General features: G+C 61.0%; 1 protein-coding gene across 1 annotated transcript; it reads right to left on the bottom strand.

The window, feature by feature from the left end:
• Positions 1-9957: 9957 nt before the first annotated feature.
• Ntsr1 (neurotensin receptor 1) lies at positions 9958-24070 on the bottom strand. Its single transcript, XM_042699552.1, has 4 exons — positions 23951-24070; positions 16509-16710; positions 10478-10568; positions 9958-10207 (listed from the first exon to the last, which is right to left on the bottom strand). Exons 1-4 carry the CDS (start codon positions 24068-24070, stop codon positions 9958-9960), a joined length of 663 nt encoding a protein of 220 aa, XP_042555486.1.
• Between the last annotated feature and the right edge of the window lie 628 nt (positions 24071-24698).

The following is a 24698-nucleotide window of genomic DNA, read 5'->3' as shown; positions in this document are numbered from 1 at the left end:
GCTGCCACGGGGGCTGCCAGGGGCTGCCACGGGAGGCTGCCCCGGAGGCTGCCACGGGAGGCTGCCACGGGGGCTGCCACGGGGGCTGCCATGGGGGGCTGCCACAGGAGGCTGCCACGGGAGGCTGCCAGGGGCTGCCACAGGAGGATGCCACGGGGGCTACCAGGGGCTGCCACGGGAGGCTGCCACGGAGGCTGCCACGGGAGGCTGCCACGGGGGCTGCCACGGGGGCTGCCATGGGAAGCTGCCACGGGAGGCTGCCATGGGACGCTGCCACAGGAGGCTGCCACGGGGGGCTGCCACGGGGGCTGCCACGGGAGGCTGCCAGGGGCTGCCACGGGAGGCTGCCACGGGAGGCTGCCACGGGAGGCTGCCACGGGAGGCTGCCAGGGGCTGCCACGGGAGGCTGCCACGGGAGGCTGCCACGGGGGCTGCCAGGGGCTGCCACGGGAGGCTGCCACGGCAGGCAGCTCCCACGTTTCCCCCCACCGCCCGCCTGACTCCTGGGCTGCTGAGGGCTGCTCAGCCTCGGTGGCACTGTCCCCCTGGCAGCCTCGAGCGGTCACACGGTGGGGCCGTGGGTGTCATGGCGGGGAGCTTCCTGGACTCACCTGGCTGCTCCTCCTTCACCCCACGTCCTGTCACTTTCTCCTGGAGAGCTGTTCCCAACAAACCTGTCACCCCTCGCGTCCCGGCCCTGGGCACAGCGGAGTCCCGAGGGCCCTCTGCCTCCACAGCCCTGACGGCGGGCCAGCGGGCCTGGCTGGACGGTGGGCAGCTCCGGGCCTCTCTGGAAGGCTCCTTTGCTGGCTCTCTGCCCCCAGGGCGGCCTGCAGGGTCCAATTCTTCCAGAGTGGCTCCTGGTCCGGCAGCTCCTGCTCTCCTGGTGGCCTGCTTGCTCTGCCTTGGCCCTCTCGGGTGGAGTGTGCTGGCTGCCCGCCTCCTGGCGCCATGCGTCCCGGACACTGTCCCCACGCCTGCCGCGGGAGAGGCTCCTGGGCTCATGTCCTGCCAGCTGCTAGAGCCCAGAGCTTCAGCAGCCCCTCACCTGTCTGGCCTCTGTGGTCCCGAGTGCGGGAGAGAATTCCTCAGCCTCAGCCTCTCCCAACGCACAGCATCACTGCTGTGTGCTCTGGAAGGTATCAGTGCCGGTGTGTGATGCCCCTCTCCCCCCCTCAGCAATGCAGGGACTCCCCCCCAGCACCTGCAGGGACTCCCCCCTCCCACAGCAATGCAGGGACTCCCCCCCACAGCACCTGCAGGGACTCCCCCCTCCCACAGCAATGCAGGGACTCCCCCCCCACAGCACCTGCAGGGACTCCCCCCTCCCACAGCAATGCAGGGACTCCCCCCTCCCACAGCAATGCAGGGACTCCCCCCCCGCAGCACCTGCAGGGACTCCCCCCTCCCACAGCAATGCAGGGACTCCTCCCCCACAGCAATGCAGGGACTCCTCCCCCACAGCAATGCAGGGACTCCTCCCCCACAGCAATGCAGGGACTCCTCCCCCAGATCACCTGCAGGGACTCCTCCCCCAGATCACCTGCAGGGACTCCCCCCCCACAGCACCTGCAGGGACTCCCCCCCCAGCACCTGCAAGGACTCCAGGTGTGTGACAGTGCCCCTCCCCCCTCAGCACCTGCAGGGACTCCAGGTGTGTGACAGTGCCCCTCCCCCCCCCCAGCACCTGCAGGGACTCCAGGTGAGATCTGGCAAGGAGCAGCAGGCCCTGGGTGTCTGACATCAGAGATGCTGCAGAAGGAGAGAGAGTGCACCTGTGCCCCAGGAACTTGACTCCCCGTTTTCCCCCCGTCTACCAGCCCTGTGTGGCTGCTGTGCACCTGGAGTACGGATTGGGCAAGGAAGGAACAACTTTTCTTTTATTTGAATTTAAACTTCAAAAAACACAACCATAACAAAACTTGATACTCGACGTAGTGACAAGGAAACTTCAGTAATTACTGCGTTTGGAACAACATACGTGAACTTATTTTCTGAATTGTGCAGTTTACAAGATCTAAATACAGATAAGTGTTTCCAATGCAAATTTAATGTCTAAATCGAGAGGCACTGAGCGTAGAAGATGGCCAGATTTCAAAGATTTAGCAGAAGGAAATGCAGTGCTTTTTGATATGAGTCCACATCGAAGTTACAGTAATCTGCCTAAATTAAATATGTCATTGAAAATGAGTATCTCTTTCTCCAGGTGTGAACGTGTGTCAGGTCCCTGGTCTGCGGCCCTCACGTGGAAGGAAGGTTCCGGCGCCAGTAGTGGTCTCGGGCTGGTGATGGGTTTCAGCAGCTCACCCCGAGGGGACAGGGGAGAGCTGTGACACTGGACAGGGGCAGCTGCCAGGTGGCCTCCACCCACAGGCAGCCCAAGGCAGAGCTGAAGAGCACCACCTTCATCTGTAGGCCATGGATCCGACAGTCACAGTGAGGTTAACTAAAGAGCCAGACATGGTTGGGCATGCCTGTAGCCTCAGGACTACAGGCTGAGGCGGGAGGACCGCTTGAGCTAAGAGTTTGAGACCTGCCTGGGTAACACAGCAAGGTCCTTATCTTAGACAAGATGAAACATACCAAAAATAAAAATAGCCAGGCCCGCCGAGTCCATGGCTCACGCCTGTCATCCTAGCTACTCAGGAGGCTGAGATCTGAGGATCGTGGTTCAAAGCCAGCCCAGGCAGGAAAGTCTGTGAGAGTCTTATCACAATAAACCACCAGAAAACCGGAAGTGGCGCTGTGGCTCAAGTGGTAGAGCGCTCACCTTGAGCTGAAGAGCTGAGGGACAGCGCCCAGGCCTGAGCTCCCAATCCCCCTCGGAGTCTGGAGGGCGGGATTACAGGTATCAGGCCATGCCTGCCTCAAAGACACTTCTCTCTGGCTTGGGTTTGCAGCCCAGGAGCCCGGGCTCGGTGGGAAGCCACGCCGCGTTCGCAGAGGCCAGGCTGGACTGCATCTTGTCAGCGTGGTCGCACAGTGTGACCACAGGGCCGCCGTGCGGGTCGGGTCTGCACCACGCCTGTCCTGGGCCTCGCTGCGGGCCTCTGCCGGCTGCCGGCTCTGCTGTCTTTGGTGGGGTTCTGTTGGGCCACAGTGCCCATGCCCAGCACTCAGTGCTCCTCTCATTTCATCTGATCTCCAAACCTTTTGTCAAAAGGACGGAGAGATAACAGACCTGATAATAATGCTCTTCAGCCCCATACGCCACCTTGCAGCCCAGGAGAGAGGGAGACTGACCTGTCAGCGTGGCTGAGAGCCTGCTCAGCCCTAGGCCTGTCCCCAAAGTGCATGGGGACTGCTTCATCACAATCACTGGGCTATCATTTATTATAGCCCCATAATGAAGGGCTACCTGGCTCACGGGGTCCCTTGGAGCTGAGGAGATCAGAGAGGGCGGCCGGAGACTGGGAGGCCGGCGATGGGTGACAAGCAGCGGGAAGGAGCCCAGGAGGCACCCGCCTTGCCCAGCCTTGTCTCAGGGCGAGTGTGGCCTGGCCTGGGGTGGCTGGGGCTGCAAGAGTGGGCGTGCAGCCCCTGGGGCAGAGCCTGGGGCGGGTGCCTTCACCTGGACAGCACAAACCTTGACCTGGCATGGGGTTCCTGGGCGCAGGGACGAAGGGCGCCGGGCTGGGCACCGGCCTGCTGCCGCTGTCTGTTGGAAGAGGACACAAGTCCTAGCAATGGGTGGCAGGGCTGGTTTCCTGGGGATCTGGGAGCTGTTGCCGTCCCTCCCTCCCTGTCAGCCTCCTATGGCGCAGGGCACTGCTCTGTCTTGCCCTCACGCTGCTCTCCCCCCTCCCCTCCCCCCCCACCGGCGTCTGAGATGTGTGAGGGCCGGCCTGCTCCTCCTCTCCAAGCGCAACTCCAGGGCAGCTCTGGAGCTCAGAGCAGAGGGCGGGTGCTGAGGGACACCCTGATTCCACCCCCGAGCTGAGCACAGAAACCTTTTTCTTTGCTTTTGGCCCCGAGGCATCGTCTCCTGAGAGGGTGGCATTGGAGGGCTTTCCTGTGGGCACAGAGCCCTGACCACCAGCTGCGTGGTTTTGAGGAGAGCAGCACTTCACCCAGGGGCCGTGTGCGCGTGTGTGTGCGTGTGTGCGTGCGTGTGTGCATGCGTGTGTGGGGGGGGGTGGACCTCGGCCCTGGCCTGCAGGACTCTGTGGGACGGCAGCTGTGGGCTGGTGGGAGGCCCAGGGCAGGAACGGCTCCCAGGACCCCACCCTTGGAAGGCAGGTGTGGGAAGCAGGGTCCTGCAGTCTCTAGGTGGGAACTCGAGGGCCTCAGAACTGTGCTGTGCAGTGACCGGGAGCCTCTGCCTGCCTGCACCCGGCACACGCACAAGCCGGCCGCCGCCCGGGCGGAGGGCAGGGCCTGGGTTTAGTTCCAGCCCCGCACAGGCATCTCCGGGACCCTAGAGCAGTCACTCCTCCTTTCTAGGCCTCAGTTTCCCCAACTGTACCATGTTCACAAGAGGAGGAAGAGCCCCTCCAGCAGGGAGGGGGGGCCTTTCCACCCATCCTCCACTGGCCGGTGGAGGCAGGGAGCCCTGGCTGACGGCAGCTTTGCCTTTGCCAGGACCATTCCCGCCCCCTCCCTCCCCGCCCCTAGCCTGGACACAGACCCATTCCCCAGGAGGCCTCTGCTGCGCCTCTTCTTCCTGGCACTTTCCCCTCTCCTTCCCTTCCCCTCCTTTCCCTCCTTCTCTCCCTCCCCCCCTCTTCCTTCTCACCCTCCAGTCTCCACACCAGAACCAAGGCTGGGCCCTGGGGCCTGGCCCAGCTTCCAGGTCCCTTTGGCTGCCTGGCCTGCGATGGCATGGGGAGTCTTGGTCTTGTTTGCCAGGCCACTGACCCGGAACCAGGCTTGAGTGTTAGCCCCTCACTCGCTGATGAAGTGCCTCTGGGAAGCAGAGTGGGGTGGGGGTCTGGAAGGGGCAGAGACAGAGGACAGGGGCTATGCAAGGAGGGACAGCTGGCCAGCAGCATGAGCGCTGGTGACTGGCCTCAGGAAGGGGGGAGCTGGGTCCTCGTCGGCTCCTGTGGGTCAGCGGGTGAAGCTCAGGGTGGCCCTGGAGCCTGTGTGGCCCTTTGGGGCTTCCTGCCCTCCTCAGCCAGGACCCGCCGCTGCCCGCCCTCAGCAGACAGGGGCTGGTCTTGAGGTGGGGACAGCAGTCTGGGCCTGCCCCAGGCTCCAGGGAAACAGTTGCTTTGGGGACTGACCAGAGCCTTCCTGGCTCCCAGTGGTTCTGCTTCACAGCACGAGAGGTTCCTGATCACAGGATGAGAACAGACGAGTCCCAGACGAGGACGAGGCCCTAATGGTGAGGCAGGAGGCCCCTGGGGGAGGGCGAGGCGTGGTCTGCACGCGTGTGCGTGGTGAGGTGTCAGTGCGTGTTCTCATGCCTGCAGGACTGTGTGCCTGCGCTCCTTACGAGTGCACGCGCTGCTGGTGTGCGCGCGTGCCAGCATGAACCGTGTGTGCGCTCCCATTCCACAGGCCGTGTCTGTGTGTACGTGTGGAGCACGTACGTGTGCAGGTGCCTGCATGTATATGCAAATGCAGAAGCGTGCGTGTGAATGGGTACGTGGTGTGGAAGTGTGCGTGTGAATGGGTACGTGGTGTGGAAGTGTGCGTGTGAATGGGTACGTGGTGTGGAAGTGTGCGTGTGAATGGGTACGTGGTGTGGAAGTGTGCGTGTGAATGGGTACGTGCGGGTGTGGAAGCGTGCGTGTGAATGGGTACGTGGTGTGGAAGTGTGCGTGTGAATGGGTACGTGCGGGTGTGGAAGTGTGCGTGTGAATGGGTACGTGGTGTGGAAGTGTGCGTGTGAATGGGTACGTGGTGTGGAAGTGTGCGTGTGAATGGGTACGTGCGGGTGTGGAAGTGTGCGTGTGAATGGGTACGTGCGGGTGTGGAAGTGTGCGTGTGAATGGGTACGTGCGGGTGTGGAAGTGTGCGTGTGAATGGGTACGTGGTGTGGAAGTGTGCGTGTGAATGGGTACCTGGTGTGGAAGTGTGCGTGTGAATGGGTACGTGCAGGTGTGGAAGTGTGCGTGTGAATGGGTACATGCGGGTGTGGAAGTGTGCGTGTGAATGGGTACGTGCGGGTGTGGAAGTGTGCGTGTGAATGGGTACGTGGTGTGGAAGTGTGCGTGTGAATGGGTACGTGGTGTGGAAGTGTGCGTGTGAATGGGTACATGCGGGTGTGGAAGTGTGCGTGCGAATGGGTACGTGCGGGTGTGGAAGTGTGCGTGCGAATGGGTACGTGCGGGTGTGGAAGTGTGCGTGCGAATGGGTACGTGCGGGTGTGGAAGTGTGCGTGCGAATGGGTACGTGCGGGTGTGGAAGTGTGCGTGCGAATGGGTACGTGCGGGTGTGGAAGTGTGCGTGCGAATGGGTACGTGCGGGTGTGGAAGTGTGCGTGCGAATGGGTACGTGCGGGTGTGGAAGTGTGCGTGCGAATGGGTACGTGCGGGTGTGGAAGTGTGCGTGCGAATGGGTACGTGCGGGTGTGGAAGTGTGCGTGCGAATGGGTACGTGCGGGTGTGGAAGTGTGCGTGCGAATGGGTACGTGTGGGTGTGGAAGTGTGCGTGCGAATGGGTACGTGCGGGTACGTGCGGGTGTGGAAGTGTGCGTGCGAATGGGTACGTGCGGGTGTGGAAGTGTGCGTGCGAATGGGTACGTGTGGGTGTGGAAGTGTGCGTGTGAATGGGTACGTGCGGGTGTGGAAGTGTGCGTGTGAATGGGTACGTGCGGGTGTGGAAGTGTGCGTGTGAATGGGTACGTGCGGGTGTGGAAGTGTGCGTGTGAATGGGTGCGTGCGGGTGTGGAAGTGTGTGTGTGAATGGGTACGTGCGGGTGTGGAAGTGTGCGTGTGAATGGGTACGTGCGGGTGTGGAAGTGTGTGTGAATGGGTATGTGCAGGTGTGGAAGTGTGCGTGTGAATGGGTATGTGCGGGTGTGGAAGTATGCATGTGAATGGTATGTGCGGTGCATTGCTGAAGTGTGCGTGTGAATGGTATGTGTGGGTGCACGGCTGGGCATGCCCCTCGCAGTGAGGCCGGCGCTGGACAGCCTTTGTCTGTCTGTCTGCCTCTCTTCCTCTTTGACGCATCTCCAGCCTTCCCTCACCCTAGCCTCTCTCTGTTGGCGTCATTCCTTTCATAAATTCAGCCTGGACATGGTTTCCATGGAGTTCTGATAAAAACTGAAATTCAAATCATAATTGCAGGGAGCTGTTAGGGAGGAGGAGAGGGGAGCCTGGACCACATGGGGGAGGGGGGAGGGGAGGAGGGGAGGAGGGGGAGCCTGGATTACACAGCTCTGGCTGCTCCTTCCTTTAATGCATTTTTAGAACGTACACACTTGTATGTACGATTCTCTCATACCCTGTTGCCTAGCGATGGTGACGGATGCGCCAGCCGGCTCCCCCTGCCCAGGTCTTGGAACAAGGGTGGAGCTCAGAAGAGCTGTGAGGTGGGGGGCTCAGGGCTCCAGTTCTGGTTCGGGCGGGGTGGTGCTGGCGGTCAGGGCTGGCTGTTGTCCCCACTCTGCTCAGGAGCGGAACCCCTGGGTGGGAGGGTAGTTCTATCTCTAGGGCTTTTGAGGACCCTCCACCTCGCTTTCCATCGTGGTTGCACTCATTCTCAACCCTTGGCCAGCGTAGAAGGGCTCCTTGGTTCAAGATGAATGCCCAGCGCGCGTGCGTGGCACGTGGATGGACGCACATGGCCCTGGACCGAAGGGTCCACGTTGAGGTTTGCAATCTCCTTTATTGAGAGGGGAGGGGGAGGGGCTGTTCTATTCCGGTGAGTATTTGGAGGGAGACGGGGGCCACACAATGGGGTTCTGGGTTTTCCTGTCGCCACCGGGCTCCTGGTGCTCTAGACTCGGCAGCTGGATGTGCTTGTGGCAGCTGCAGACTCGGCTCCACGGTGACAAGGGCCAAGGGGATACCACGTCAGTGCCACGAGTGAGTCCTCACCCTGGAGGAAGAGAGGAAGAGCACCTCCGTGGACATCAAACACGTGCACATGAGCGTGAGGATGGCCGAGCCGCAGGCCTTGGGCGCAGCTTGGCTTGGGCTCCTGGTGCCAGCGGCCCTGGCCTGTCTGAGGGTCTGCTCTGCCGCTGCGGGCTGAGGCCTCAGACCAGACGGTGGGGCAGCCATGCTGGGTCTAATAAAGCGGCTGTTTTGTCGTCTGGTCTTTTTTGTGGTAGGGGAGCTGGGGGTGAACTCCGAGGCCGCTGCACTCCACCACCTGAGCCACATCCCCAGGCCACCATGTTGTCTTCGGAGGGGAAACCGAGGCTCGAGAAATTGTGGTACGCCTCAAACTCTGAGAACCTCACAGCCGATGGCTGTGCTGCCCAAGTCCAAGACCTCATCCATCGATGGGCCTGTTCGCAGCTTGTGCCTGCTGAGAGTGGCACCTCACTAGTTCAGGCCCCATAGGACTGGACAGGGCTCCCCTGTCCCGAGCTGACCCCCGTGGGGAGCTCCGGGTGGAGAAGGCTCCCTTCAGGCTGGGGTCAGTGAATGGGCCTGGTATGTCCAGACCCCGCCCATGGTGACCAGGAAAACCAGGTTAGCTGGCAGGGGTTTCGTGGGGTTCACTAGCATGCCGGCTCATCGAGTGGCAGGTCTAGCTGCCAGGAACACTGAGTCCTTCCATAGTTCAGGGCAGTGCGGGCCCTGCGCAGAGGCCCTGTGTCCCGAGGACATCGGCCCTGCAGACTGGCTGTCCGCTCCTGGGAATGTGGGCAGTGAATGGACTTGGCAAAAAGCCAAGCTCTGCCTCCTGGTCCTGCTGCTCCTGCTGCTCGGTCCAGGTCCCGTCTCCCCGAGCCGGGCAGCCTTCTTGGCAGGGACCTGGCCATCTTGTCCTGAGTGGAGAACCAAGTGTGCCTGTTCTTCTGTCCTGCGTGGGGCTGGCTCTGGGGGGCCAGGTGTGCCTGCTCTTCTGGGTGTCTAGCTGGGTGTCTGGGGCAGGCCACTGCTTGGTGGCTGGTGACCAAGGAGTATTCATCTCAGCTGAGGGCTGCTGGCCCATGGGGTGGGAGTGGGGTGTGGGGGGAGGGTGCTTGGCCCCTTCTCTTCCTGGAACGTGGGTCCTGGCACGTAGGTCCTTGCCTAGCCCACATCCATTTTCAAGATCCTCACCCTCGAGGCCCTCAAACCTCAGCCCACACAGCTGTGAAAGACCCAGCGGTGCCCCACGGGCCGCAGCTGGGAGGGAAAGGCCAGACGCCACAGGTCTGCCATCTCTGTACTCATCTGAGAGGCTGGGATCAAACGCCAACTGACAGCATCCCTGCTGGTCCTCCCCAGCGTGGCCAGGTGAGGACAGGCCGGAGAGGGACAGGGCTCTCCTCCCTGGGCCGTGCCAGCCCTGACTCCTTTGACTTTGTGGGAACGTGGAAGCCTGGGTCCCCTCCGTGGACCCTGACTGCCCAGGGGAAGGTAGAGAGATGGATGTCCTCACCCTCAGCCTCGGGCTCCAGGAGTGAAGGCACTGTCAGGAGGGTCTGGCTGTGAGGCCCAGAGCTGCGAAGCCCACTGGTCCTGGGGCTGGACCGGGGGGGGGGGGGGGGGAAGGGAGGGAGCCTGGCCCAGGCCCAGGGCCTGCTCTTTAGACACTGGTGGCCCTGCCTGGGGTCTGTGAGCCCATCAGCTGCCCATGGGCCCAGCCCCAGGTCACCCTCCTTCCCTTTCTCTAAAATCCATTAGTCTGCGAACAAAGGAAACGGCCTTCTCGCAATTAGCTTTTGATCAGTGAAAGGAGCCATCTCTGCTCTGGCTTTAAAGTGGGGGTGGTGAGGGAGGAGGGAGGGGAGGAGATGGGGAGGAGGGAGATGGAAAAGGAATGGGTGAGCGGCCGCAGGCCTGGTTTGCACGGCCAAGGACCAGTGCCCCATCACATGTGGCTGGCATGGGGCGGCTGCCTGGCCTAGTACAGCGTCTCCCGGGTGGCGCTGCTGGAGAAAGCGTGGTTGCTGGACACGCTGTTGGGCTTCCTGGAGAGCGCCGGCCTCTTCCTCCTGCGTCGCCACACGGGGCAGAGGCAGGTCAGTGTGGACAAGAAGACCTGGCGGAAGTTGGCGGAGACGAGGTTGTATAGGATGGGGTTGATGGTGGAGCTGACGTAGAAAAGCGCGTTGGTCAGCATGTAGAAGTAATGGTAGAAGTCGTAGAGGAAGCTGAGGGAGAGGGAGAGAGGTGCTCAGAGCTCGGCCATGGGGCCTGGGGGACTGCAGGGTGCTGGGGTCCCAGTGGCTGCCTGGGGTGCTTCTCCACGGGGCGTCTGGTGACAAGCCCAGCTCTGCTTCCTGGCCGGCCAGACCTGTTCCTGCAAAGGTTGGACCTGCCGGTCCCTCCGCCGTCTTCTCTGTCCAGCGGCCTCACCCAGGCCAGGGGCTCAGCACCCCTCACCCCTGCCTGCACGGGGTCCCCAGCGTCCCAGTACTCACGGGGTCCACTGCTCATCGGAGACGTAACAGAACATGAGGCGCCGCACGTGGTAGGGCAGCCAGCAGACCACAAAGGCAATGACCACGGCCCCTGAGAGAGAGAGAGAGAGAGGGAGAGAGGGAGAGAGAGAGGGAAGGAGAGAAAGAGAGAGAGATGGTCTCATGGGGACACCTTGACTTTGTAGATGGGAAGAAATGCTATTAAGATATTATTGCAAGCCAGGTGCTGGTGGCTCACACCTGTAATCCTAGTTACTCAGGAGGCTGAGATCTGAGGAGCGCGGTTCAAAGCCAGCCCAGGCAGGAAAAGCCATGAAACTCTTATCTCCAATAAACCACCAGAAAACCAGAAGTGGCTCTGTGGCTCTAGTGGTAGAGCGTTAGCCTTGAGCTGAAGAGCTGAGGGACAGTACCCAGGCCCAGAGTTCAAGCCCATAACCGACAAAAAAAAAAAAAAAAAAGAGAGAGATATTATTGCATTAAATGCATGGACAAAGCTGTCCTCAAACTTATCCGTAAGTGAATGGATAGAGCTGTCCATACGTCCAGTGCGACCCTGTCGATATCCATTTGTTGGCAGTGATGTTTGCTGCAGAAAGAAAAACATCTGTCCTAAAACTCAGGTCCTCAGAGAGGCCCCACACAGCAGCAACAATGCAAGGACTTCCAAACGCCGTGTGGGTAGTGATGTCGTGAGCGTGGCTGCAAAGCACGGATCACAAGAGGAAAAAGTAAACAAATGGGACAACATGAAAACAAAAGAAACTTCTGGAGCCATCATCGGAGTGGAAGAGCAGCCCACAGAAAGGGGGAGAAATCTTGCCAGCCATGATATGGTGATTATCAAGACACTGCTGACAGCCATCTGATGTTTGACAAAGGATTTCTGCTTTGTTTTTATTGGTCATGGGGCTTGAACTCAGGGCCTGGGCGCTGACCCTGAGCTCTTTTGCTCAAGGCTGGGGCTCTACCACTTTGAGTCAGTTTTCCAGTGGTTGATAGGAGGTAAGAGTCTCACGGACTTTTCTGCCCGGGCTGGCTTCAAACCGCGATCCTCTGATCTCAGCCTCCTGAGTAGCTGGGATGACAGGTGTGAGCCACCCGTGCCAGGTTGACAAAGGATTTTTGACAAGACAGTTTCAATAAATGGTGCTGGGAAAACAGGATATGAACCCATACCTTTGCCTCTCATCCTGTGTCAATACCAATTCAAAGTGGATTGAGGATTTAATGTAAGACCTGAAACTTAAAAATCACTGTGGGAAAGAGCAGAGAAAACACTAGAACGTATTGCACAGGCAGGAACTCTAATGGCTCGGAAAATAAGAGCAAGGATTGACAAATGGGATCGCATCAAACCAAGAAGCTCCTGCGCAGCAAGGAAAACAGTCACTAGATTGAAGAGACAGCCTACAGAACGAGGGAAAAATCTTTGCCAACAGCACAGCTGACAAGGGATTCACAACCAGAATATACAGGGAGCTCAAAAACTGAGCTCCCAGAGAACCAACAATCCAATTAGCAAGTGGATGAGTGAATGAAACAGACCATTCTTGAAGTACCAATGAAGAGATCCACAAAGAACTACATCAAGAAGTGCTCGTCATCCTGGCCACAAGGGAGATAGAAGCCAAGACAGCTGTGAGGCACCTCTCACTGAGCGGAACGGCCATCAACACAGACAGGAAGTGCTGGAGTGCACAGGGAGGGGTCTCATGAGCTGGAGGTGGGAATGTAAGCTAGCGTGAAAGCTAAAAACAGGGCACCACATGATGGCTCCAACAGGTACTGAAGGAACGGAGCCTAGGTAGAGAAGCAGCCCGACTCTTCACGATCGCCAAGCTCTAGAAACCGGCCAGATGGCCCTGCAACTGGCCAGTGAAGAAGCGAAGGTCGTCGCTGTACACAGGGGAGCGCTCTTCAGCCCCGTGGAGGAATGACACCATGTTGTTCCCAGAGAAGTGGACAGAACTAGAAACCACGGGAACAAAACTAGTTCAGGTTCAGAGGACAAAGGCCATATGCATCTTCTCACAGGTGGCCGCTAGACCTAAAAGATAAGCAAGCATGTGCAAGATCGTGCGCGTATACGTACACACGCGCACGCGTGCGTGCATACAGAATGCTTGTGATAAGAGACCACTTGAGGGGTGGCGGGGGAGGGGAGGGAGCACTAGAGGGTGAGCAACGCTGAAATGCACAGCCCTGTCAATGAAGATGACAAAACGAAGCCCCGAAAGCTGCTGTTGGGGGCGGATAGCGAGGGCCACACGGGTCAGTATGGTGAAAACGTGTGCAGCGTCACCGTGAAAACAGAACAATGAGCACCCGCTGAAGAACGGACGACAGGAACGGAGAGCAGGCGCCGTCTAGGACAGGGCACGGGCGTGGGGGGCGTGGGAAGAGGGACGTGGAGGGAGGGCAGGAGGGTGAGCGCAGTGACAATGCTTTACACGAAGCTGAGTGCGCGGGGAACAGAGCTGGCTGGGGCTGGCTTGGGGGGGAGCGAGGGAAAAGGAGGGCCGTGAATCTCAGCATGGTACCTCCGGCAGAGCCCACCCATACAGCTAGCTGACACTAGTGAAAGACACAAAAACTCAAAAAGTGATGTGAAGTTGCCTGCCAGTGAGCCACGCCTGTCATCCCAGCGACTCAGGAGGCTGAAATCTGAGAGTCACGGTTCAAAGCCAGCCCGGGCAGGAAAGTCAGTGAGACTCTTATCTCCAATAAACCACCAGAAAACCAAAGTGGCGTGTGGCTCACGCGGTAGAGCGCTCGCCTGGAGCACACACGCTTCAGGACAGCGCCCAGGCCGAGTTCAAGCCTCAGGATCAGTGCGCTCCCGCTCCCTCTCTCTCTCTCTCTCTCTCACACACACACACACACACACACACACACACACACAAGACAAATCCTGCATGCTTCCATTTATTCGGGTCCCTACCAGAGTCAGATTCACAGGGACAAGAGCTGAGCAGGGGGGGCTGGGTGGGGGCTGGGTGGGGGCTGTGGTGGGGGCTGTGGTGGGGGCTGGGTGGGGGCTGTGGTGGGGGGCTGGGTGGGGGCTGTGGGTGGGGGCTGGGTGGGGGGCTGGGTGGGGGCTGTGGTGGGGGCTGGGTGGGGGCTGGGTGAGGGCTGGGTGGGGGCTGGGTGGGGGCTGGGTGGGGGCTGTGGTGGGGGGCTGGGTGGGGGCTGTGGTGGGGGCTGTGGTGGGGGGCTGTGGTGGGGGCTGGGTGGGGGCTGTGGTGGGGGCTGGGTGGGGGCTGGGTGGGGGCTGGGTGGGGGCTGGGTGGGGGCTGTGGTGGGGGGCTGGGTGGGGGCTGTGGTGGGGGCTGGGTGGGGGCTGTGGTGGGGGCTGGGTGGGGGCTGTGGTGGGGGGCTGGGTGGGGGCTGTGGTGGGGGCTGGGTGGGGGCTGTGGTGGGGGGCTGGGTGGGGGCTGGGTGGGGGCTGTGGTGGGGGCTGGGTGGGGGCTGTGGTGGGGGCTGGGTGGGGGGCTGGGTGGGGGCTGTGGTGGGGGCTGGGTGGGGGCTGTGGTGGGGGCTGTGGTGGGGGGCTGTGGTGAGGGCTGTGGTGGGGGCTGGGTGGTGGGCTGTGGTGGGGGGCTGTGGTGGGGGCTGGGTGGGGGCTGGGTGGGGGGCTGGGTGGGGGCTGTGGTGGGGGCTGGGTGGGGGGCTGTGGTGGGGGCTGTGGTGGGGGGCTGGGTGGGGGGCTGGGTGGGGGGCTGTGGTGGGGGCTGGGTAGGGGGCTGTGGTGGGGGGCTGTGGTGGGGGGTTGTGGTGGGGGCTGTGGTGGGGGCTGGGTGGGGGGCTGGGTGGGGGGCTGTGGTGGGGGCTGGGTGGGGGGCTGTGGTGGGGGGCTGGGTGGGGGCTGGGTGGGGGCTGGGTGGGGGGCTGGGTGGGGGCTGTGGTGGGGGCTGTGGTGGGGGCTGGGTGGGGGCTGGGTGGGGGGCTGGGTGGGGGCTGGGTGGGGGCTGGGTGGGGGCTGGGTGGGGGGCTGGGTGGGGGCTGGGTGGTGGGCTGTGGTGGGGGGCTGGGTGGTGGGCTGTGGTGGGGGCTGTGGTGGGGGGCTGTGGTGGGGGCTGTGGTGGGGGGCTGTGGTGGGGGCTGGGTGGGGGCTGTGGTGGGGGCTGTTTGGGGGGCTGTGGTGGGGGCTGGGTGGGGGGCTGGGTGGGGGCTGGGTGGGGGGCTGTGGTGGGGGCTGGGTGGGGGCTGGGTGGGGGCTGGGTGGGGGCTGGTTGGGGGCTGGGTGGGGGGCTGTGGTGGGGGCTGGGTGGGGGGCTGTGGTGGGGGCTGTGGTGGGGGGCTGGGTGGGGGCTGGGTGGTGGGCTGTGGTGGGGGCTGGGTGGTGGGCTGTGGTGGGGGCTGTGGTGGGGGGCTGGGTGGGGGCTGGGTGGTGGGCTGTGGTGGGGGCTGGGTGGTGGGCTATGGTGGGGGCTGGGTGGTGGGCTGTGGTGGGGGCTGTGGTGGGGGGCTGGGTGGGGGCTGGGTGGTGGGCTATGGTGGGGGCTGGGTGGTGGGCTGTGGTGGGGGCTGGGTGGTGGGCTGTGGTGGGGGCTGTGGTGGGGGGCTGTGGTGGGGGCTGTGGTGGGGGGCTGTGGTGGGGGCTGGGTGGGGGCTGTGGTGGGGGGCTGTGGTGGGGGCTGTGGTGGGGGGCTGTGGTGGGGGCTGGGTGGGGGCTGTGGTGGGGGCTGTTTGGGGGGCTGTGGTGGGGGCTGGGTGGGGGGCTGTGGTGGGGGCTGGGTGGGGGGCTGTGGTGGGGGGCTGGGTGGGGGCTGGGTGGGGGCTGTGGTGGGGGCTGGGTGGGGGGCTGTGGTGGGGGGCTGTGGTGGGGGCTGTGGTGGGGGCTGTGGTGGGGGCTGTGGTAGGGGGCTGGGTGGGGAGCTATGGTGGGGGCTGTGGTGGGGGCTGTGGTGGGGGCTGGGTGGGGGCTGTGGTGGGGGCTGGGTGGGGGCTGAGTGGGGGGCTGTGGTGGGGGCTGGGTGGGGGGCTGGGTAGGGGCTGGGTGGGAGGCTGGGTGGGGGCTGGGTGGGGGGCTGTGGTGGGGGCTGTTTGGGGGGCTGGGTGGGGGCTGGGTGGGGGGCTGGGTAGGGGGCTGGGTGGGGGGCTGTGGAGCTGGTGTTTTGCAGGGACAGAATTTTAGCTGGGGAAGCAGAAGAGATCTGGAGATGGTCCATTTCATGCTTTTGGGGGGGGGGTTGGTCATGGGGCTTGAACTTGGCCTGGGCACTGTCCCTGAGCTCTTCAGCTCAAGTGAGCCATGGTACCACTTCTGGTTTGTTGGTGGTTCATTGGAGATAAGAGTCCCACAGACTTGCCTGCCTGGGCTGGCTTTGAATTGTGATCCTCAGCTCTCAACCTCCTGAGTAGCTAGGATGACAGGCGTGAGCCACCAGCACCCGGCTTATGCTATGTATTTTAAAAGCATAATTTAAAAATTCCCCAAGTTTTAGGGGTCCCATTAAGTAGAGAGCCCCAGAGCCCAGGGGTGTGGGATGCACCCGAGGGAGGCCAGGCAGCATGGACCACAGCAGCGTCAGGAAGAGGAGCCCTGGCTGTGGTCTTGGCACGCTCCCCAAGTCACTGCACAGAGCCAGGAGAGGCCTCTGGACTTCCAGGGACTTCCTCTGACCTCTGACTGCTGGGGATTTGCACAAATGCCTCCTGCCCGGGGCTCTGTTGCCAAGACCGGCTCCTGGTCCTGAGGCGTGGACATCCACTCTGAGCCGCCCCCAGCCGCCCGTCCAGCGGCTCCGCTTCACCTTCTCCTCCCTCGCATTTGCCTCTGAACACTACCGCGCTGTGTGAGCTCAGCAGTGCTCGGCTGCCTGTGCCAGGGCTGACCCCTCCGCTGACCCCTCCGCTGACCCCCTCTGCTGACCCTGGTGCCCAGCATCCCACGGAGTGACCTGGTGACTGAGGGATGTGGGGAGGGGGAGCGGAGTGGAGCGGGGCCTCTGGGCCCCCGGCACTCCAGTGCCTTGCTCCAGCAGCACTGGCCACCCTTGCTGACCTCTGACCCCAGGTTACGTACTCAAGACCCGGACGCCGTGCCTCAGGGCCTGGATCCTGCCGGGCTCCATGCTCATGCTGAAGGTGCTGGGCTGGGCCCCTGCGGCACACACTCGGCCCTGCTCGGCGGCCTGGCGCACCATGACGGTCAGCTTGTTGGCGATGACAGTGTTGAGGACGGAGATGACCACCATGGGGAACACGAAGGACGTGAAGGTGTTGATCTGCAGGAGGCAACAGCAGCCATGGGGGGGGATCGAGGCACGTGCCCACCCAGCTGGTCGTCATGGCCAGGCTCAGGGCCTGCGGCAGGGAGGCCGGGAGGACCTGCCCTGTCCAGGGCCCCGTCCAGGTTGTGCTGCAGGCCAGCCCCCTGGCGCCCCATCCACCCACATCCAGAGGAGGGGGACCTCGGTTACACTGGCAAGCTCCCGGCCGCTCCCACCGGCTCCGAGTTGCACAAACCCCAGGGGTCCCAGCGGCCTGAAGCTTTGGGCTGAGTTCCCAGGGGCAGACAGGTATGTCCACCTCCCCAGCCCCAAGTTCAAGGCCACTCCAAGGAGGCTGAAGCTGTGGCTCCCCCTTGCAGGCGGAGAGTTCATGTCCTTGGAGAAACACATGATCCTCTTCCTCCCCACTGCCGAGGGCATGGGCAGTGCCAGCCCCTCCCACCACCACTTCCAACTTCCACATCCATTCTGCTTCTGGGGAAACTGAGTCTGAGATAGGCCTCCAGAGTGGCCGGACCTGAAGTCTTCATCTTTTTGTGGTACTGGGGTTTGAGTTTGGCCTCACCATTACCAAGCAGGTGTCCGATCACTTGGCGATCCCTCTAGCCCCTTGGGTCTGGGAGCCAGCCCAGGCACCCTGAAGCCCCCAGCCCCGGCCCCTGCCTCGGGCAGCTCCAGACCCCACTCAGCAGGACTCTGAGGAGGAGGCCTGAGTTCACCTTCAAGTCTCAGCTTCCCAAAGACAGGATGAAGAGCCCCGAGGGCAGAGCTCTGGCAGCCCCGTGGGCGGAGGGGGGTCTTTTCCCCAGAGTGGGGGTCTGGAGCCTGTGGCCCCCTGCCATTGCAATCCACCTCCTGCCCGGTGAGAGGTCCTCTGCCCGCTCACCGGCGCCGGGTCTGGTCTCAGGAGACAACGCAATGCCGGAGTCATTGCAGCCGGGGAAGAGCTGAACAGCGCGAGTGTGCCCAACACAGGTTCTAAATGTCAAAACACTGAACACACCACACACCTCACCCAGCACAGGTAGCAAAAACAGCTCCCGATGGGGGCTAGCAGGGCCCAGCGTGGAGCCCAGGTGGGGCCCAGGCCTCCTAGCTCCCAACCCCTCCATGCTTCCTACCCTGCAGGGGAGAGGCCCAGCCTGCAGCCCCTGCGTGGGTGGGTCCGGCGGGCATGGTCCCGTAGAGGGTGTGACCCCAGCAGATGAGGAGCGTATCCAACAGCTCTGTTGGCACCAGGAAAGGCCGTGCTGGGATTCATACCTCCCATCTCTGCACCTGCAATGCGGGGTTCTGAGCATGTCTGTTATGAATGGTGACAAGTGTCAAGCTAAGGAACAAACCCCACGCTTCACACGGTCCTTTTGGGTTAGAACACCTCAGATCTGCTCTTGTCCCAAATGTGCACAGAATGAGGTGGCCATCGATGACACGCGCTGTGAGATCGCCAGAGCCTGGCCCCCGGCAGAACCGAGAGCTCCTGTTGTCTAACCAGCATTGATCGCTGCCCATCCCCTGCCCTGGCGGCCACCATGCTGCTCTGCTCCCACAGGTAAGACCACACAGCGTAGAAGGGCAGACACAGGAAGGGCCCTGGGCCACAAGGTTAGCCACGTCTCCAAAAAGAGAGAGAAGCGGGGGAGGGTAGGAGGAGGAAGGAAAAGGAAAGAAAGATACCACGGGCTAGTAAGACCCAAGTTCTCAGGTGAAAGTTAGAATTTTGGAACACGCTGATAAGATCACTGGTAAAGTTAAGAAATGTGGATTTTTTTGGTGGTACTGGAGTTTGAACTCAAGGCCCTGTACTTGCTAGGCAGCTGCTCACCACTTGAGCTACAGCCATTCTTGCCTAAGCTATTGTTTGGAAAGAATCTTGCATTTTTGCCCAGGGACCGCCTGGGACAGTGGCCCTCCCACCAACCGTCTTGCGGTGAATCTGGCATTCCAGCGGTGAGCTACCACACCCAGCTGGATTGTTGACATCAGGGTTCCATCAAGCAACATTAAAAAGATGCACAAGACCATAACACAACTCTCATCAAATTTCAGTGTGTTTTGGAAAAAAACTGCCAAGCTGAGGATGGAGCTCAGAGGGAGAGGATATGCCTGCACAGGGCCCCTGGTTCTGCCCACAGCATGTGCAAACACACACACACACACACACACACACACACGTGCATGCACACAAAACACATGCATGTGTGCAGACCCATGCATGCACACACATGACACAAGACACAGTGCATGCGCGCGTGCGCGCGCACACACACACACACACACACACACACATGCACACAAGAATACTTTGCATAGCCGGGCACCGGTGGCTGATGCCTGTAATCCTAGTTACTTAGGAAGCTGAGATCTGAGGCTCGTGGTTCAAAGCCAGCCCTGGCAAGAAAGTTCGTGAGACTCTTATCTCCAATAAACCACTAGAAAACCGGAACTGGTACTGTGGCTCAAGCAGTAGAGCACTCACCTTGAGCTGAAGAGCACAAGGACAGTGCCCAAACCCAGAGTTCAAGCCCCACGACTGACAAAAAAAAAAAAATACTTTGCATATTTGGGGTCTCAGGATGGTCTTCTCACGACTATGCAAACCGTGACTGGATTTTGGTAGGGAATGCCCTGCAGCTGTGTCTTTCCTTCTGTATTTCCTTTCATTTTTGTTCATCAGTGTTTTATAATTTTGCAGATTTTTCAACCCCTTGGTTCAATTTATTCTGGAGAATTTAATTTCTTGTTGCTATTGTAAATAGAGTTGCTTTTGGTTTCTTTCCTAGTTTATTGCTAGTGTGTAGACACAATCCATTTTTGTGATGCTGTAGCGTATGAAATGTGGCATATTTTGCTTCTCTGTGTCCCGTAGCAATGCTTAATTTGCTCATTAGTTCTAATGGCTTTTCGGTACCATCTTGAGGGTTTTCTATAATAACATCATGTTGTCAGCAAACAGACAATTTCACTTCTTTATCGCTTTCTCCTGACACAGTGCTGCTTAGCTGTGCTGGATCAGCGGGGAGAGTGGTCTCCAGTCCTGATCCCGGAGAAAAGCTCCTGTGACGCTGGGGGTGGTGTGTGTCCCTCTTTACTGTGGGGGGTGCAGTTTACTGAGTTCTCAGTTTGACTCTTATCATGAAGGATGATGAATTTCTTTTTAAGTTTTTAAGTTGTTATGTATGGTGGGGTTACAGTTGCAGGATGGTGAATTTTGACAGATGCATTTTCTGTATCTATTGAGACACTCTTACAAATTTTAACCCTGGGTTTTATAAATGTGACGTATCAATGTATCAACCAGTGAATGTTGAAACATCCAAGACAAATCCCAGCCTCAGCAGGAATTTAAGCCCAGGGCAAGGCTGGAGGTCACCTGGCTGGATTGGTGTTGGCATCTGGTGAGGCCTTGGCTTGCAGTGACCTGTCTCTCCTGTGCCTGTCTGCGGCCAGGGCACTGCAGTGCTGGCTGGGTGTTGGCCAGTGAATGAGTGCTCTAGGACGCTGGGTTGGTGGGGTGTACCAAGCACGTATGGCATCCATGCCTGGACCCAGAAACCCCGAGGACATCTCAGCTCCCCGCGCCCCCATCTGCCAGCCACACCTCCCAGCTGGTACTGGACACTCCTGAGCACCAGCAGGGCCTCTGGGCGGTGGCCGGGCACCTGGGAGCAGGGGTCTGTGAGTTGTGGTGGGGACGTGAACCTCAGGGAGATGGAGCCCCAGCCAGTTCTTGGGCAGCTGTGACGTCGGGCTGGTCCTAAACAGAACTCCAGCCCTTTTTCCTGAGCAGACTCTGCTTTCTCATTTCTGCACGAGGACCCCACAGGTGCTGAGCCCTGAGACTGAGCATGTGTAAACCAACAGAACCCAAGGTGGTCACCAGGGGCAAGGCAAGGGCTGGGTTGGGTCTGGGCCTCTGCCCTGCTTGCATTTGTTCTTTTGTGGGGAGGAGAGAGGCAGAGGGAAAGGGTAAGATAATCACAAAGGGCCTGTGCTTCTGTGCAGCGGGTGTGAGCTTGCTGGGCCCCATCTTGCTAGGACAGGGCAGGAGGGGAAGATACACACAACATACCTGTCAGCAGGCGCAGGCCCGCCCGCTGCGGTGCAGGCCAGCCCGCTGCAGGAGGTGCTCTGACCCAGGCTGAGGATGGACCGGAGCCCGGAGCCTGCCCGCTCGCTGTGGTGCTGGGCTGCCTGCTGCAGGAGGTGCTCTGACCCAGGCTGAGGATGGACGGGAGCCCCGAGCCCGCCTGCTGCGGTGCTGGCCCGCCCGCTGCGGTGCTGGCCCGCCCGCTGCAGGAGGTGCTCTGACCCAGGCTGAGGATGGACGGGAGCCCCGAGCCCGCCCGCTGCGGTGCTGGCCCGCCCGCTGCGGTGCTGGCCCGCCCGCTGCAGGAGGTGCTCTGACCCAGGCTGAGGATGGCCCGGAGCCCCGAGCCCGCCCGCTGCGCCCGCTGCGGTGCTGGCCCGCCCGCTGCGGTGCTGGCCCGCCCGCTGCAGGAGGTGCTCTGACCCAGGCTGAGGGTGGCCCAGAGCCCCAAGCCCGCCAGGTACTGCCTCTCCCCACCGTCTTCCCTTGCTCTGCACGGTGTCATTTGTTTTACCCTGGGCCTTTTTCTACCTAACGAATCCTGATGTGTTTAGATAGACAACCCTGACTCCTGCCCGCAACCGGCCCGTGCGAGGTGGTAGTGGAGGGCGGGGGTGGGGTGTCCAGACTCTATTGGGAGGTTTGCAAATCCCAGAACTTCCCAAGAAGGGCGAGGTGAGAAAACCTGCCACAGTGGGGACCCCCACGATGCCCGCAGGACCGGCTGGGGCCCACATGACAGGGGTGGCCCCTCGTCCAACCTTGGTGGTCAGCATGTGAAATCTGGGAGGCAGAAACTATTATTTCCCTCCTTTTGTGGGGGGAGAAACAAGGGCCATTTGTGAACCCAGACTCAAAGCCCACAGCCTGAGCAGTGGCTGGTGCACAGAGTAACTGTCTACAAGCCGACAAACGAACACATAAGCACCCGCCACGCACAGACCACGAGCCAGACCAGGCAGTGACTCCATCCCAGAAAGATGCCCTGGGCCATGAGTCCTTGGGCCTCTCCTAGGCTGACCCTGCTCAGCAGCCTCTGGCCATGTTCCTCATGTACCTGTCACCTGCCACCTGGTCCCTGACCTTCTCCTCTGGTTTGGGATTTCTGGGAGCAGCTGGACCACAGTGTCTGGGGTCACTGACAAGAGGCTTCAGAGCCCCAGAGAGCTCAGGAAGTCAGCACCACGGACAGCACCCAGACACGCCCAAGGGCTGCTAACCAGCAGAGCCCAGAGCTGAGGCAGGAGTCTGGGCAAGGCATGTGCCTACTGGGGCAGGGACTTTACCAGGGACAGCTGGGCCTGGCCGCTCCTCTGAGTGAGGCAGACAGGCGGAGACAAGCGGTGGCAACCTCCTTCCACCTGCAGCCCTGGCCTGGAGAGCTGACCACAGAGGCCACTGAGCTTGAGCCCCGAGGAACAGAAAGCCCTCAGGGTCACAGCCTGTCGGTGTCACGCTGTGCCACGCAAACTGGCACCACTCCCACTGCTGGGAGGCCACCAACTCAGCTCAGAGGCCTGAATCGGATTGGGGTCACCTTCCTGAAAGCCCTGGACTGTCCACCTGCTCCATGCTGACGCTCTCAGGGCTGCCCCGCACCCACCCTCCCTGCAGGAGTGGTGAGGGCCTGGCCTCCATCAGAGCCCTTGTCAGCCGGGAGTGCGTGGATACTGACTCGGAGCAACGCAGGCGGTGCCTTCGGTCTTTCACAGATGGACCAAAGCCACGCGCATCTGGGAGCCAGCCCTCTGGGACAAAGATCTGCCTGCCATGGCTTCAAATATCTGCTGGCCAAAAAAGCCCACTAGAATGTTCCTGTCTGCGGGGCGCCTGCAAAGCTGCGGCTGGCAGGGCTTTGAGATCCTCGTCCAGGCCAGCGGCAGCTCAGAGCCAGGAGCTGGGGCCGTGGCTCTGCCCTCTCGTTCCCCGTGTGCCCAGCAGTGGGGGGCAGGAGGGGCCCTGCTGCTGGCCAACGCCCACTCTGCTCTGCAGGAAGCCACCGCCCACACTGTGCAGCTGCGGTGAGTTCAAGGCCCCGCTCTACCTCTGGCTCCGCAGGAGAATGCCCTTTGCCTAACAGCCCCAATTTTGCGCCTGTCAGCTGCTGTGTGCTGGTCTCTGAAGCTTGAGCTACTTCAATAAGATTTGCTAATAAGCCCTTCATTTGCATTTTCTAAAACTGAGCAGTAATTTGACTTCAAAGGATTAAACAGGAGGCCAAGTCACTCAGCACAGCAGGCTTCCAGCCTTAGCCTGTGCCCTGGCCAGAAGCTGAGCCCAGGGTCAGTCTGCTCTGTGCCAGGGAGCCTGGGGCCTACGGACACTGCTATGGACGTCCAGGGTTTGCGCAAAGCCTGGGACCAAGGAGGCGAGGCTCTGAAAAGCTGAGCAGAGGGCTGGGCTGCAAGGCTGGGCAGGGTAGGGCTGGGGCAGGGCTCCGCCAGGGAGCTCAGAACATACACTTAGTTCCTGTCCTGTGCCCAGCCACAGCCCGGCTCTGTGGCCGCAGCGGAAACTCCAGCCCCACAATTTCCAGGGCTGTTTTGCCTTGAATTGTGTGGGCCATTTAGCAAATATCCTGTTCCTCCCGGTGGCTAATTACCAACCACTGGCAAAGTTGGCCACTCTGCTTCCCCGGGGACACTGGGCACTGCCCTGTGTGTCAGGCGCTTCCATAGAATTATGGCACAGGCCTGCTTAGCAAATCTGATTACACCAGACACACAGCCACACAGCTGAGCGTTGTTACCCACCAGAAGAGGACCAGGGGAGGAGTGAGGGGCGACTCCCCCCTCTCCCTCCCCCGCCAGCCTCCAGCACAGACAGGGCCTCAACCCAACTCAGATCAAACTAGGCTCTTGTCTTGCCAGCCCACCAGACCCCAGCCCCCCCAGATAGGTGATGCTTCATGCTTCAGCCCGGCCACCTCAGGGCTGCCGGACTATGGGGTTGCAGGCATCCCTTCCTGCTCGGGAAGGGGTTAGAAGTGCTCTGCTGGCCATGCTCGGCCCCAGGCTGAGCCCCAGGGCTCATCTGGAGCCTGAGGTTGTAAGAACGGGGGCCTGTGCGCCCCCACAGGGGCTCAGAGTGCTTCTCTCTGCCCAGGCCGCACTTTCCTCCCCGCTTCGCCCCACAAGCCCCCACCCTGTTCCCCTCCCACTTCTGTTTTTCCTTCACAGCTTTCTCCGCAGCAGTGAGCAGCGAGCAGCGAACAGGCTCTTCCAGCTTGTGGATGGCATAGCTTGTGAACTCCTCCACGTGCATGTGGAGGGGATGGTGGCTGGGCCGGGCTTGCTCCCACTACTTCTCCTAGATAGGGGAGAGAAGAGAAGGCCACCAGGGTTTGCACTTTGCCCCAGTACCTTCCTCCTCTTTGCGGGCTGGGCGTCCTTTCTCCCTGTGACGGAGGGAGGCAGGCAAATCTCTGGCTCTGACCCTGACCCTCTTTGGCTACCGAGGGTAGCTCAAAGGCCAAGCCACGCCTTGAGGCCCAGCATGAGCCTGGGGTAATGTGGTCACTACTCTGGCTCCAACGTCACCGTCGGCGGGGCAGAGGGAGGCTGATGCCTGGGGCTGTCACCCATCACCTGGCAAGGTGTTTGCATGGAGTGTTGGCAGCAGGAGGAAGCTGAGGCCTCTGCTACAGACCCCGGCTTTCAGGCCCTGCCGAGTCTGCTTTCTGGAGCCTCCAGCTGCTCATCGGCTCATCCTTTCCTCCGGCGGGAGAGCAGGGGGCAGAGCCAATCTCGGGAAGCAAGTCTGCGCCTCACAGACCTCCCCTGAGGACAGGCAATGAGTGCTGATTGCTGGGCCCAGCTGGGAGGCAGGTCCAGCTGTCAGCGCAGGCCGGAGCTCGGAGCAGGCACGGCAGGCTCTCCCCAGAATGTTCCAG

The sequence above is a fragment of the Dipodomys spectabilis genome, unplaced genomic scaffold (assembly GCF_019054845.1).
Source record: "Dipodomys spectabilis isolate Male_0828 unplaced genomic scaffold, ASM1905484v1 ptg000257l, whole genome shotgun sequence".
NCBI lineage: Eukaryota > Metazoa > Chordata > Mammalia > Rodentia > Heteromyidae > Dipodomys > Dipodomys spectabilis.
Note: the sequence above shows the minus strand (reverse complement) of the source record. Positions and strands in the feature narration are given on the sequence as shown.